The sequence below is a fragment of the Pyrgilauda ruficollis genome, unplaced genomic scaffold (assembly GCF_017590135.1).
Source record: "Pyrgilauda ruficollis isolate IOZ18807 unplaced genomic scaffold, ASM1759013v1 scaffold7, whole genome shotgun sequence".
Classification (NCBI taxonomy): Eukaryota; Metazoa; Chordata; class Aves; order Passeriformes; family Passeridae; genus Pyrgilauda; species Pyrgilauda ruficollis.
The window spans coordinates 2,303,480-2,319,345 of record NW_024528821.1 but is presented as its reverse complement, the minus strand read 5'-3'; the positions used below and the strand labels follow the sequence as shown (position 1 = coordinate 2,319,345).

General features: G+C 39.8%; 1 protein-coding gene across 2 annotated transcripts in view; it reads left to right on the top strand.

Moving 5' to 3' along the window:
* KLHL4 (kelch like family member 4) overlaps positions 1-14,334 on the top strand; it is a 35,358-nt gene extending 21,024 nt beyond the window's left edge. For both annotated transcript variants that reach the window (XM_041485218.1, XM_041485219.1), the window contains 7 exons: positions 2,299-2,511; positions 3,554-3,740; positions 7,100-7,324; positions 9,168-9,330; positions 11,846-12,058; positions 13,192-13,363; positions 14,058-14,334. In XM_041485218.1, the coding sequence (XP_041341152.1) occupies positions 2,299-2,511; positions 3,554-3,740; positions 7,100-7,324; positions 9,168-9,330; positions 11,846-12,058; positions 13,192-13,363; positions 14,058-14,117 (1,233 nt within the window). In that variant the 3' untranslated portion in view covers positions 14,118-14,334. The remainder of the gene's footprint in view (positions 1-2,298; positions 2,512-3,553; positions 3,741-7,099; positions 7,325-9,167; positions 9,331-11,845; positions 12,059-13,191; positions 13,364-14,057) is intronic.
* Positions 14,335-15,866: the final 1,532 nt, after the last annotated feature.

Genomic DNA, 15,866 nt, shown 5'->3' with positions numbered 1-15,866 from the left:
CTTCATAATGCTGAGAACACTCCAGCAGGGGACTGTGCCTGTCCACCTGCTGCAGGAGGTGAGAGTGGCATGAGCAGATGAGGGCACTGCTTGTGCTCCTCCCTGTCACAGCAATGAATGCTCGGTTTAGCAGCAATTACACCCCCTTTACATGTCACAGTTTGAAACGGGGCATTTGAGATAGAGGTTTGCTCAGACCTGTATAAAACAGTGCTGTCCTTGCTGCTCCAAACATTTTTATACTCATCCAAATTCAGGAAATCCTCCTCTACTGTTGCCTCTTTCCTCCCACCAGTGCAAAAACTGGGGGGGCAGTTTAACCATTTAAAATTATGGTTCAGATTTCTGCAAAACTGAAATAAAATCATATGGTTGGATTTATGATTTTATGACAGTAAGAGATGTCCAGATTTCTGCAAAACTGAAATAAAATCATATGGTTGGATTTATGACAGTAAGAGATGTTGAGACAATAAACAACAAGGAGTTTATGACAATAATTTTTGTTTATAGGGGTTTTTTTAACCATTTGAATACTCCAGTCTTTCCCAGGAGTTAAACCTTTATTATTTTTTGGAACCACATGTCAAAAATTTGAGGGTTGAGTCATTAAGAACTTCCTAAAATGAAGAATCATGATGACTCTGTGACACTCAGCAGCACTGGGCATAAGTTTTATATTATTTTCCTTGAAAACAGCTTCTACCACCTCTGGAACCATCTCCTGTTCCTGCATGGAACAGAGTGAAAATGCTGCCATGAAACAGGACCTGGACCACAAACCCACCCACCACGTTTGCTACTGACAGCTTAGAAAGAGAAGAGGAAACCTGCACCTCTGAAATAAAAATCTGTATCAAACCCTTGCAGTGATATTACAAAAAAGCCTTTGGAGAACAGGAGATCAAAACAGTGCATAAACACATAGACATTGTGGAGGGGGATGAGTAAAACATTCAGGTTTGTTTCATGTTGGTGAAAATTGGAACTTAGGGGAAAGGCCAGAAAATTGTCCTGTAAATACAGAGCCCATAACATTTTCAGATGTGCTGTAAACACCAGATCCATTCAATAAAACCAGACACAATGGGGACCTTTCCCTGCAATATTTTGGCTACAGAGGCAGAGTATTAACAATTTCCTGGCTGGTATCTTTTCGTGCAGATAGAGCTCATTCTGATAAACAACTTGGGCTATATTTGTAACTAGAAGTGGACTGGCCTTCCTGTCCCTGTTCTCTGAATGTCACAAATATTAAAGCAGGATATGCATAACAGACCAAAGTTGACATCTCCTTTAATCACTGATACTTCTGTATTTGCATCCTGGCTACACTTGAAAAGAGTTCCAGAAAGTGGAGAAACTGCTGAAAACAAACAATAAAATATCAGTTACTAAAATTTCTTCCACTGCCCTATTTCAGTCTGGTTCCTAAAGAAGATATATTAGTTCTAGGTATAGCAATAGAAATTCTATTTGAAATGCAGTCATGAATTCCTACAAGCATCTCTTTGTAAGTAACATAACCCCCTCTCTCTCTTCACCAAATTTCTTTTTTCCTTTGGAATTTGATAGGAAATGAGATAATATATATATATTTATACCCTATATATTGACATCAACTGTGATATTGTTGTAACTCAATATTTTTTTAATGAAAAATAATTCTATGAAATTCTAGGAATTTAACACGTGGTCACTTCTGGAGTTGGGGAGTTTGATCACAACAGTAGCTAAAAGGCTGATAACCCTTTACTGGGATTTGGCCAACTTTGCATTGCCCAAAAGAAAAGCGAGCTGGATTTCCTTTGCTGGATTTTCTTGCCCTCAGAGCACAGTCACACAGCCAACAGCTGGCACAGCTCGCTGCAAAAGGATTGGAAGGTTTTGGTTTATTTGGCTCAAAACCTTTGAATCTGCAACGGAAGGGACACATTTTATTTGAGTGCCCACTTGGCACTTCTCAAATGCACATTTTATCTTCAAACAGTATTTCTATCAAGCCACAGAGCTAAGATCACACTGATTAATAAAAGTGCCAGTGGCAAATCCCTGAGCCAGGACAAAGACATCTGCAGCATGGTGGTGTGAAGATGAGCATTATTCCTCAGTTCTGCAAGAGTAGGGCAGCAAAAAGCAACCAAAATCTCCCTTCAATGGTAGAAGGACATTCAGTGGTCTTTAGAACATCCACAGCATTTCCCTGAATGAAATATTCACAAAGCCTACATTATCTAAGAAAAATTTATTTCTACCTGTGAAAATCACCAGTGCATTGAAATCTTCTTTTATTTTTAGGAACACTTCATAGAAGTAATAAAAAACCAGGAATTTCTTTTGCTCCCAGCTAATGAAATTGCCAAGCTCTTGTCTAGCGACGACATCAACGTGCCAGATGAAGAGGCAATTTTCCAGGCCCTGATGATGTGGGTGAGGCACGACCTGCAAACCCGACAGCAGGACCTGGGGATGCTCCTCTCCTACATCAGACTGCCCCTGCTGCCCCCCCAGGTAGGAATATGAAGGGTTAACAGGGAACTCTGCCAGCTGAAATGCCTGTCTTGGGCATCCTGTAGGCAGAGAGGAGAGCTTTGTGGAAAGGTTCTGGTTGGGACTGGAGATTATTGATATTTTTTCACCCTTTTAAATTTTTTTAAATTATATAGTATATATATATATATATTTTTTTTTTTTTTACACAGATGAAAAGAAACCCTCCAGTCCCAGAGTGATTACCAGGCTCAGAATTACCTCTAAAAAATGCCAGTCTATTCCAAAAGCCAAGTGTTCCATTGTAATAGTTCTCCTCTAACAACACAGCAATTTAGATACCATGCAAAGATATTTCTTTAGATTTACCAAACTGCAGGACAGATAAGCCACAATTCTTCTTTCTTTATTGCCATAAAAAGCAGACAAATATAAAAGGGCCTGAATTATTGCTGGCAATTCTGAGCACTGACATTACTTGTCCCTTAATTCTGAAAGAGACAATTCATCCATCGAGTTCCAGAGCTGGACATTCTGTTTTACAGAAGGGTGGAACTGCTGTGTCTGTGTCAGAGAGGAAACTTTATATCTCCTCAAAACTGCATATAGAATATTGAGACTGTCAGTCAGGACACTTTATGAATCTGCATGACTGATGCTGCAAATATTCTGCCTTGAATAACATATAAAAGTACCATACACACTTAATTTTAAATACATTTGGTATCTTCTAATATTCACAGAGATGCCCAGTACTCTGTGGTAGATTTATTTACTCACATAAGGAGTTTTGCATAGAGGGTGCAGTACTACAAATTTCTGATTTGAATAATTTTTAAAAGTTAAGAGTAGGAAAATAACAATCAAAGCCATCACACTCATAGAATTTTCCCCTCCACCTTTATAGTTTTGCTTGCATTAAAGCAGAGTTCCCAGCAAAGCACAAGTGAGTGGTGAGCTCAAAATGAGTATTTGTCACTACAAATACTTCAATTATTCAAGTACATGCAATTTTAATGATTTAGCTGTATATCAAGATGCGTTTTTTTCCCCCATTTCTTAGCTACTGGCTGATCTAGAAAACAGCCCAATGTTTGCAGATGACCTTGAGTGTCAGAAGCTTCTCATGGAGGCCATGAAGTACCACCTGCTGCCAGAGAGACGCTCCATGATGCAGAGCCCTCGAACCAAGCCCAGAAAATCCACAGTGGGTGCCCTTTATGCTGTGGGAGGCATGGATGCCACTAAAGGTAAGCCCACAAGTTAATTTGTCTGGGTTAATTAATTGTATTACAGACACCCTGGGAATAGATGACATTTAGTTAAATATTTCCCATAGGAAAATGTCAATTTAGGGGTAAAAAAGAAGAAAAAGCAAATTACAGAACAGAATCCTACCTGTCAGAAGTGCTTTCCTCTTGCAAGAATCATATTTGTAAACAATACTCTTACATTTAAGTGCAGACTAAAGAAATTTTATTCATATGGTGATTTTTAAGATTAAACTTTGTATGAATTGTTGCGAAAAATAGTTGAATTTACAAATCAGAAAGAAAAGTAAATATTTAAAATGTTTCAGGATTTTTTAAATGTTGAACCTTGTGGTCTATATTCTGACAAAGTAAGAAAGCTAAGATTTCAGAGAAGCAGAAAAATAGAACAAAAAAGCATCACTGAACTACAGAGAACTCTTACCTAATGCTTATAAATCCTTATTAGAACATTTCAGGTGGAAAGATTTGTATTTTTCATGAACACAGCTTTTCTTCAGGACTTCAAACACGGGGGGTTTTTTCAGGTTAGTAGTTGAAAGTTAATTATTACAAATATATTCCAGCTTCTATTATTTGATTTTCACAACTGCAATCAGGTTACAGCTTTAAACATTGCACTATTCTATTTAGGTGGCAGAATATTAAATAATTTTCTGCAGGAACCTCAACTTCAAACCCACAGCTTGGAGCCAGAGAACTCTAATTAGTTTAAAGTCTAGCGACTTGCAGCACAGAATTACTTTTAGCTGTGTGAGTTCACTTTTAATAGAATCACAAAGAAGATAATCCATTTCATGGTTTACAAAAAGCTGCTGACGACTGATTTTTCCCCACATGAGAGACCTTGCAGAGCTACCTCCCTATCTCTGTGCAATCAAATCAAGTGCAGAATACACATTCATCGCCAGCACAACATGAAAACACTCATTCCTAGCACAATTTAGCAAATTGGAGTTAATCTGGTGCAATTAAGTAGATTCATTAGCGATACTGAGTATTTATGAATTATATCAGACAACCAGGTAATCTTTCAAGTATCTTCCCCTAAAATAAGAATGCAGTTTTCCAATCATTTTTTCCTAGTAAAGGTTATGCAAAGAAAGGGTTATTTCAGTCAACATCTGCACTTCCTCTTGCTGCCTCTCTTACTTCTTACCTTGGAGTGAAGCCAATTGTTTGAACTTTTGCCTTTTGATGGGTAAGAAGAACAGCACTTCTGCTCCTCCTGCTGTCCTCCACAGCTCTGACTCAGATTTGGAGCCTGGGCTGGTTTGGGAGATAAAGGAACAGCAGAAAGAGACCAGGATGCTCTGGAGGAACAGCTCTGAGAAGGGAATATCTCCCACCCCTGGCAATAACACACTGCCTGTGATAGAGACAGACACCAGGCAACGCCAGCTTTGCCTTTGTGCTTATCTCAGGTGGGATACAAAGGCAAATCTCAAATTCCACTGATCAAAAGAGGATCAAAGAGGTGCTTTTGGGCTGGAATTTTGAAAAATGGGAATGTGCCTAAACCACGTTAGGTTTTGTGACTTTCAAATCTTCGAGCCTCTGTAAAAATTACAGCCCACAGGGTATGGCTGAACACACTTAAACCTGACTGCATTTTCCCCATGTTTTAGTTAGTGTGGGAGATTTCCTTTGAAGTGGAGGACTTTGGGGCACTCATGTATTAGCACAGAATAAATGAGAAAGAATCAAAGCAAAGAGCAGCAAACAGAATAACAAGATGGAAAGAACAGGCAAAGAAAGCCAGCTGCTCTGGATAAAGGGGAGAAAGCAGAATTTCTGTCTTTTATTGCAGATGGAGCTGGTAGTTTCCAACCTATGCATGTGGAAAAACATATCGATAAGAGAAAAGACAGCATGAGATAAACTCTTATTTCACTGAATTTCTGGAGTGCATCAGGTGATCTCTAACAGATCTCTAAACCAAATCCTACCTTTCTTTTCTGCTTTATTGCATGGTTGTTTTCCTGTTGTAAAAATAATTTCTTAGCCACAAAGTGCCTGTATTATCTCCAAAACACCACTTGTCTGGTCTCAAATCCCAGTCAAGGAACAAGAAATCTGCTCTGTGTTCCTCATCTGGTTGCCTTTGACTGAGCTGAATTTGAGCTCCAGGGTGCAGTGGCAATTCTGCCTCGGATGTCACTGAGCCGTGGCCTCGCTGTGCTCAGCAGCTCTCAGAGGAGCAATTATGGCTCCTGAGTGCTGATGGGAGCCAGGGCATGGAGAAGTGTCAGTCTGAATGGCAGAGAGCTCCTGCCTTAGGAAGGGTTTCAGTAAAATGTTACTGCAGGTCCAGTGACCTGAAAGAAATGGAAAATGTGGCTGGTGTGTTAGAGCGGCCAAGCAGCTCCTGCAGGGCTGAGCCTCAGGGAAGATACCTGAGGGAACCAGGTGTGCACTCACACACAGCCCTGCCTCCTGCCTGACTCCATCCTAAAAGGGAAAATACCCACCAAGGTTCCTGAAGATGCTTGTCCAGTTCCTCAGACAGATACATGCAGTCTGGTTTTAACATCACTAATGCTTCAGGCACAAACATGGTTAAAGAGTAGATTGTTGTGAGGCACTGTATTCATAAGGAATATTAAAAAAAAACCCAAAACAAACCCACAAACCCCCTACTGTCATGGTATTTAAGCAACAGATTTAACTCATCTCCAAAATTTCCAGTGCTATAAAAATTGCCATATTCTAAAAGCTCGGGCACCTCCGACGAAGGCAGGAATGACGAGGAGGACTCCATGTTCTCAGAAGGCTAATTTCTTACTTTATTGTAATATACTATATTAAAGAATACTATACTATACTAAAGAATGCAGAAAAGATACTGACTGAATGTTAAAGAGATAATAATAAAAACTCTCGAGTCTTTCCAGAGTCCTGACACAGCCTGGCCCTGATCGGCCAAAGAGTCAAAACAACTCACAGCAGAATCCAATGAAACAACCACCTGTGGGTAAACAATCTCCAAACACATTCCACACATGAGCACAACACAGGAGAAGCAATGAGATAAGAGTTGTTTTCCTTTATTATGAGGCCTCTCTCGGTGCCTTTCAGCTTCCCAGGAAAAAACCCCAGGCAAAGGAATTTTTTCAGAGAATGTGAAGCCACACTGCCACAATTTAATTCTCCATTTCTTGCCACCAGTATATTCTGACAGACTTGCCAACCATGTATGCAATTAATGCAGCTTTCTCACTGTGTTCACAGCAAAACCTCACACGCAGGATTTCAATATTTTATCATACTATAACGTTTTGAGCTGGCTGCTGGCTGCTGGGCGCTGCTCCCTCCATGGCTGTCTCTGTTTTCCACAGGCACCACCACAATTGAGAAATACGACCTGAGGACCAACAGCTGGATCCAGATTGGGACCATGAACGGGCGGCGGCTGCAGTTTGGGGTGGCAGTGATTGACAACAAGCTCTACATCGTGGGGGGCAGGGATGGGCTCAAGACCTCCAACATCGTCGAGTGCTTCAACCCCGTCACCAAGGCCTGGACCGTGATGCCCCCGATGTCCACGCACAGGCACGGCCTGGGTAAGAGGGGCTCTGCCTCTGCAAACCCCCCAGCACACCAGAGGGGTTTGATTGACTCCTGCACTGCTGGGGAAAACTTCTAACAGCATGCAGTGACACGCAGCAATGCTCGTAGAGGATGTTTTTCAAAGAGAGATTTGCCCGTTGCCATATTTTGATGATTTTATTAGTGCCCACCTAACTAGCACTGGGGTTCCAGAGTTAATTTTGTCGGTAGGAAATTCCAAAATATAAGCTATAGTGAAAATAATCAAGTTCACGTGATTTACTGGTCAATACAATTGCAATACAATAACAACATGATTCTATTTTTTTATACAAATAAATTATGAATTAAGCCCAGAGGTATCAGTCACCTCTGTAATTCAGATCAGGGCATTACCCACACTGAAGAAAACAGTGTATGGAAATAAGTACAACTACACCAGTTCTAATTTTGTAATTACAAGAAGTTTTACAGAGCTCTGCTGTGGCTTAGTATCTATGTTTTGGCTTTTTTTTATTGCAAAATAATCCTTAATATTATTCACAATGAAGGAATAATATGAATATGAAATCTGGAATTTATTTCCAGAACTATAAAAAATAAGGCTAAGTTTACAGATGAGTAGATTGTAATGAGGGAATATGATGATTTCTGAATTTATATATCCCAGACCTTATGAAAAAGCTGGCTTCTCTTAAGTTACAGAAACAGGTATTGCTTGAAATCATCAGTATGGCTAAATGTCATGGAATATTTTTATTTTTATGGATAATAGAGGAAGATTGATACAGATTTATTTGGCAAAACAATGTGGCCTATGCCACTGCTTGACAGAGAAAGGGTTGTGAAGGGTTCTTACCAGCTAGAGCACAAAATTTGTGAAACCAAATACTAGTAGGTGGCAAAGGGGAAGAAGACAAAACAGATGAAATAATTTGCATTGAAATCTTTATAATTCCTGACTGCAGGGGCATAATTGTCCCCAACAAGTAGGTCACAGCCATAAATTGGAGTGCCCAAAGTTTGGCTTCGATCTGTGCCTGGTTTGCAAAGCTGCCTCACTCTTACAGTCCCCATTACCTTCAGGGAGATTCAGTGGAGTTGGTGCTTTTGAAGAAATCAGGCCATGTATATTTAGGCCTGAAAGACAGATTTAGAAAACTTTTAAGCAGCTGTATTGAAACATTTTGCCTCACCTAACAAAGGGAGCAAAGAGCAGCAGCACTCCCAAAGGGAAGGCACCAAAGCCCTTCTCTGGAGAAGCACAAAGGCCCAGGCTTTGTCCACGCAGAGCTTTGCAGTGACAGCCAAGCTGGCTCTCCTGTGCCTCAAGGACAGCAGATAGGAGCCAGCTCTTATCCAAAAGGCATTAAAATGTTGTGGTGCTTTAGCTGGTAAGGACAGCCAGCTACCCACCCACCCAGGCTTCGTGCTGGCAGCACTACAGAGCTTCAGCTGGCTCAGAATTAGGAGAGGTTGTTGGTTTGGGCATATTTTTCATTGCCTGACTCAAGCTTTGCCTTTTTGTAGGAGAACAACATCGTTCCCCAGTTAGGGGCTCAAACGTGTTTCAGAGCAAGGTCACCAGAAATGAAAGAAATAAAAGTCTAAGAAGAGAACAGCAGGACTAAAGCAGCTTTCCTCTAATCTTTTGGCAACAGATAATGGTTGTTTAGAAGAGCACTGTATGTGAAGTGCTTGTTTATCTATTTATTCTTCCAAATGAAAAGGCAGCTTTCAGATCATTTAACACCAGCCGGAATTGCTTATCTGCATACAGGGAATTAACACACGGAATGAATTCACTGCTGGTCACTGAAACCAAGAGATAATCTGTCCCTAATTCTATCTCCCAAGGAGTAGCAATGCTTGAAGGACCAATGTATGCAGTTGGGGGCCACGATGGCTGGAGTTACCTGAACACGGTGGAGCGCTGGGACCCGCAGGCACGGCAGTGGAATTACGTGGCCAGCATGTCCACCCCGAGGAGCACCGTCGGGGTCGCAGCCCTCAACAGCAAGTATGGCACAGGAAAACCTCTCTCTGGCCTTTCATCTTCCTCCTTCCCTGCAAATGCAGCTTCTTGAATTTTATTTTCGGGCTTATGGTTATTAATGACCTCAAGGAAACAAAGAGGAAAATGTAATGCATAGAAATAAGGAAGGAAAGCCTTTCCTCTGCTGTGTGGTAAATTCATTTCAGGCTTGCAGTCAGGTTTTAAAAACATTTCAGCCCTTTTAAATTGTAGCAATGTGAAAATGTTATTACATGCGCATCAGAATTTTACCTAGAGTGTAACATATGGGGGTATAAAATCAGCTACTTAAAAAAAATTCAAATTCACAGCCAATTTTTAAAAAGGTATGTGAAGTGTTTTATAGAAAGAAAATGAGTTTATTAATTAGGTAAGGAATAAACAGCCTCTTATAAATCTTATCCTATCCAGATTTGCTCCGCCCTCCATCTCTTGCTTAAATACACAAAATCAAGTGTTAATGTGCATCTTTAGCATCTGCTGAGATGCTAAAGCCACTCAAGCCCTTTTACATGGGCGCAGACAACTATGTATTTTACAAAAAACTTGTAAAAATCCTCTGGTTATGGAGAATACAGTTTGAGCCAACATTTCTTATTTAACTCTGTGGGAAGATCTCAGCAGTTTGTAGGGGCTGGGAACACTCAGTTACAGGCAGACAACTGCATTTACCTGGAACCTTTGCCACTGGCTTCCCTGATCTCTTTGTAAATACCCAGAAAAGAGAGGGATAAAAAGCAGAAACAGAGATGTCAGCAAAGGGATATTTGTAAATGCAAGCTGGGGGTTTGCATTCATACAAGGCAGGATTCAAATCATAGCTCACAAGTGCAAGAGAGGCAGAAGTGCCTCTCCAGGTCCCTGCTGTACCTCAGAGGAAATGTTCTCAGCAGAAACTCCAGCAGAAACTCCTCCTGGTGCCTTCCATGGCAGCAACATGCAGGAAACCACTTTGTCAAAGAGGAAATCAGCCCAATCCTGACTCTGTTCTCAATCATTGCTGATACAAACTGTCTCCAGCAGGGCTTAAATCACGTCTGTTAGTCTGGTGATGTAATTTCTGGCATACCAGGAGATCAAATGTCCATCACTCAGTGCTACTGCTGCGCTCCACCAAGAGAATGCTTCTCCTTTTCCTGTTTCCCTAAACCACACCATATTTTTTCCTGTTTCACCCCACCAGAAAAGCCTTTGCATATCTGTGGAGCAGCACTTTTGGACCAATAAATGGTCCATTGAAAATATCAGTCAATAATGCTATATTTGGTCTTTTCCTTAGAGAATGGGAAACACCACTGTGTTTGTAGACATGTTGTGGAAAACAAAGGATCCCACCCAATCACTTTGTCTGTACAGAGATTTCCTTGCCCTGTGAAAGCTGTGTAAACAAGCAGGTTGTATCAATGGCGTGATGTGAAAAGAAAATAAATCAAAGCCTCAAGTTTTGTATGGATCAGACAACAAACTCCACAACCAAATTCAATTTTATCAAGGGAACAAACATTAGGGGAGAGAGAGCTGGGGTTTTTTTATTAGCCTAATGGTGACTAGAAGAATCTTCTAGTTAAAATATGCACTAGAGAAATCTGTAAACTTTTTAAGTCTCTGGAATAAAACAGGCACTTCCAAAGGAAAATTCAGCTGATCTGGTTTACATGATTTACTCTGGGCAAGTTCCACATTTCTCTAGGTCTCTAATAAGCTTCACTAAATAAATTCAATTTCATGGCAGAAAACAATAACAAGGGTCTGAAAGGGAGCAGAAAAACCAGCACACTCAACACCTGAACACATCTTCTATTACAGTCCATCCTAGTCCAGCAGCATCCAAGTCAGCTTGAGACCAGAAAGAAGTTCAGGCTTTGGAAAATTAATTGACAAAAAGCCACAACCCCTGATTTTTTTAACATGTATTACCACAATTTATTCCTAAAAGTTGCCCCAACATCAGCTGTTTAAATCTCCGTTTGCTAAGTGCCTTTGGGCTGAACAGACAAGATGACACAAGGTGGTACCTTCTGTCCAGCAGATTTTCTTAAATATAGACTCAGAGGAAAATATATTTACTATATGGTTTTTGATATATATTCAAGTTATTAAAGTTAACTGAACAGGAAGAAACTTTTAATGTGCTAATATGTCGAATACTCTGTAACCCTGTCCCAGGAAATGCCACCATATGTTTCAAACATATGCAGCATCTTTCAATTCAGCTCTTTCTACTGGCTCACATTTAGAGAACATGACATGAATTTTTAAGCTTAACTTTCATATATGGCTGCTTGAACATTTCCACTCTAAGTGAACAATGAAACTTGATCTAACATGGCCTTATGTTAGCTAAACATCTAACATGTTTGCCTTTGAGCAAAGGAAGTTCCAGAGAGCAGCAAATAATGACAATTTCCAAGTGGTCTGAATGAAGTCAGCCAGATAAAATTCTTATTAGTGGGAGAATAAAGACTGAAATTGTTTTCCTGCTTGTGGGTTGCTGTCCCAGGCTGTACGCAGTCGGTGGGCGAGACGGGAGCTCCTGCCTGAAATCCATGGAGTGTTTTGATCCCCACACGAACAAGTGGAGTTTGTGTGCCTCCATGTCCAAGAGGAGAGGTGGTGTTGGTGTGGCCACCTACAACGGGTTTTTGTACGCCGTGGGAGGCCACGATGCTCCTGCTTCCAACCACTGCTCCCGCCTGTCCGACTGCGTAGAGAGGTAAGAAATTATTTTGGTTTTTTTTTTTTTTTTTCTGTTTACATTCCAGGAAGGGATTCTAGAATAAATTCTCTTCACAGTTGGAACATTGTACCACTGCTCCCGCCTGTCCGACTGCGTAGAGAGGTAAGAAATGATTTTGGTTTTTTTTCTTTTCTGTTTACGTTCCGGGAAGGGATTCTAGAATGAATTCTCTTCACAGCTGGAACGTTGTGTTTGTAAAATATATCCCGCCTTTTTGAAATAATATTTTGAGCAGGAATAACTGATTTCCAATACTTTTGTAATAACAAAAGAATTAAACCTCAGCAGCAAATTCCTCCCTTCTGCCTGAGTTACCCAAGAGCCAAGTAACGCAGCTGAGGTACTGAGACAAATTCAACATGTGACCTTCCTATTTCTCAAATGCCAGAACTCAGGTTTGGGCTGCTTGTGCCATGAGCTGTAGGAATGAAATACTTTTCAGTTGTTCTTCCAGTAATTCGACTGATACTGATAAAAGTTGTAAAAATATAAGAAATATCACAGAGTCTTGTCATTTGGGGAAAAAGAAGGAAAACTGAGCGGGTGTTAAACCCTGCTGTGAACAACAGTCAAATTCTGTTCTCAGCTAGAGAGGGTAAAGTAGGAATTACCTGGAATTCACTGCAATTTATATTGGAATAGATCAGAAATAAGATCAATATTAATGTAAGATGCTGCCACGCATTTCATGTGAGCAACTTAGAGCTACTACACAAGATATTTAACTTCTTTTAGAGTAAACTTCTCTGGAAACATTAATTTGAACAATAAAAAGTAAACCAAGTGCTCTATGGAGGAAGAAAATAAGAATATATTGAAATTAGTTTTGCTGAGTCAACTGGTGGCCATGCTATCATCCCTCAGGTCCCATTTGTGTTTAAAATATATTGATAGCTTAATGTAATTGAAATGAAGAGACTGCAATCAAAAAAGTGAAACCAGGAGCATTTTCTGTGTGCTTGAAGGCCCCTCTAGTGGCTAAATCAAAAACTGAATCACATCTCGGTTCAGAAAAGCAACACAGGAGAAGACAAGCGAAAGTCAGCAATTTAAACCTGAAACGTGTCTCCACCACGCGTTTTTCTGAATTCGATGCCCACATTTCCCAGGTACGACCCCAAAACAGACGCTTGGACCACCGTGGCCCCTCTGAGCGTGCCCCGGGACGCGGTGGGCATCTGTCCCCTGGGGGACAGGCTCTACGCCGTGGGGGGCTACGACGGCCACTCCTACCTGGACACCGTGGAGTCCTACGATGCTCAGAACAACGAGTGGACAGAGGTAAAATGGGACCACAGGTGATGCCTCAGAAAGGGTAGGGGCTCTTCCTGCACCTAGGAATAATTCTGTCCGAATAACCGTGAAATTATCGCTGGTTTGGGGAAAAGCGACGTGTAAGGATGTAGGTAAAACTATATGATACTGTAGGTGGGCTTCAATAAAATATCAGTGTCCTCTCCTGTAAAATAACCACGTAAAACTTTTCACACTGAAGGGTGGAGGAAATGCATGGGCAAGCAAACCAGCTTGCACGAATCAATTTGGGTTTTAAGTGCTCGAATTCCCTGTTGATCTGGTGTTTTGTCAGCCATTCCCCTCTTCTGGAGGCACCTTTTATATTTATATATACTTTTATATTTATGCCCCCCCCGCCACTGAGACCAAGAGGAAATCCCTGCACTGCCAGGATCCTTTTGCAGCCGCACAGTCCCTGGTTTTGGAACACTACATGTGAAAACCTTTGAAGATGTCTGGGGGACAACTCCAGGCTAAACACTTGTAACTGAATTTTGACAAAAAGCCCAAACTGTGTTTTCATACCTTAGTTAAACATATTTTTTTTTTAGCATTACGTCAGTTTGAATAAACAAATTGCTTTCCTATTAATCTGAAAGTAATTTCTTCTTGTCCTATCCATAGGGTGCTACTAAACTATTTCCTCCTTTTTCTTTTCCTTTTTCCTTTTCCTTTCTAGGAAGTTCCTGTCAACATTGGCAGAGCTGGAGCATGTGTTGTTGTTGTGAAGTTGCCCTGAGGACTGTAAATTTTCGTGAAACTGAACTAAGTGGAGTCTCAGAAGTCAAGAAACATTTCCAGGGCAGTACAGACTGCACACACCTAAGCAGCCCTCCCTTACAGACAATATTTATCCCTGAGCCATCACACCATTACAGCACAGATGTGTCTTCTTGCATCATAAAAATCAGAAAACTTTGCAGAAGTGAATTACTTTGTTATGCCTAATATGTAAAATCCAGTAAAATGGTTTAAATGTTTGAATGGTTCAGGTTTGTTACAAAATTGTATCTGTTATTTATAAATTGCAGCAGTGAGAGATGTGTATGAGATTTCGAAAACTTTTTTTCTTTCTATGTTGTCAGGAATGCTAAAGTTTATAAAAAAAGCTTTTATATTTTAAGTACATGAAAATTACTATGAAACACCTCCAACAAGGAACTGCACAAAAAGAAATATTTACTCCTAAATATTACTCTCAACAGAATATTCTCTGCAGAAGCAACTTAATTTCTATATTCAGAAGTTAAACTCCTAAATTTTTAACTTCAAAATCAAATCAGAGAAGCAGATAATTTGTTTGTTCTTTACCATCCAGCACTGCTAGAACTGTGACAGAATATCCATTTTTAGCAGTGTATTGAATTGAATAGTAGGGTTAAAGTACCTTTATCCTATTGTGTGGCAGCAGAAAGAATTCTCTTTTGTCAAAACACAATGCAAATATAATTTGCAACAATTTTCAGTGCACAGATTGGTGATATTTTAATGCTGCTCTGTGTGTCAGGTTACTCATGGATTTCTCTTTGCCCACTAACCAGCTGTCAGTATGTGTTAAACTAATCTGACTATTCTTGGGATAATAACCATGCATTAAATTTTAAAACAATCACATGATTACATTCCTTAAATATAACTTACAAAAATGAAATTTTTATATCATATTGATATGACAATCTTTGACCTCAGCTGAAGATTACCAGCTTTCTCTCATGTACAGTAGAAATATGGTAAGGAATAAACCACACCCACTGTGTAACTTTAGATACCTTTTATGTAAACCTGTTTATGTTCTATCTGGAATTAGTGGAATGATAAGAATCAAGAGCAAACAGGAAAAGGATCACCTGAGAACAGCACATAGTATTCCACATGCATGATATTTTCTTTTTGTGTGCCAATTTCTACTGTTTTGCTTTAATTTCATTTTTTATAATTTCAAATGCTGAAAGTGTATTCTAGAAAATGAATGTATGTAAGATATTCTATGCTGTAAAGCACAATATTTGGTCAGTATCCACCTCAGTGTTTGTTATGTTGTTGTTTGGTCAGTATCAGAAAATTCAGGACAGAGACAAAGATCTCTGAATGTGTAGGCCAACTTTCCTGTTAGAATACTGTGGTTTCAGATTTTAGCAATATGCTATTTTAAAGTAAATTTATAGTATTAAACCTATTGAATGCCTCTAAAGAAAAAAAATCTCATAAGCATATTTATAAAAAGAAGAACATTTTTAACTTTAAAAATCAATTATGTTTATATATAGCATGCTACATTCAAATAAACTTTACTTTCTCTGCTAAGAAAATTTTGGACTGTATTTTATATTTGGACTATACTTTCAAAACTAGAAGACACAGAAGCATCAATCTCATTTTTGTACTCTAAAAGAACAAAAGGTGCACAAAACCCCCTTTGCCAAGCAAGTGGGGAATGAACCCTAAACCAGCTCGTGGGTTCCAGAAGTCACATCAGAAGAATATAATT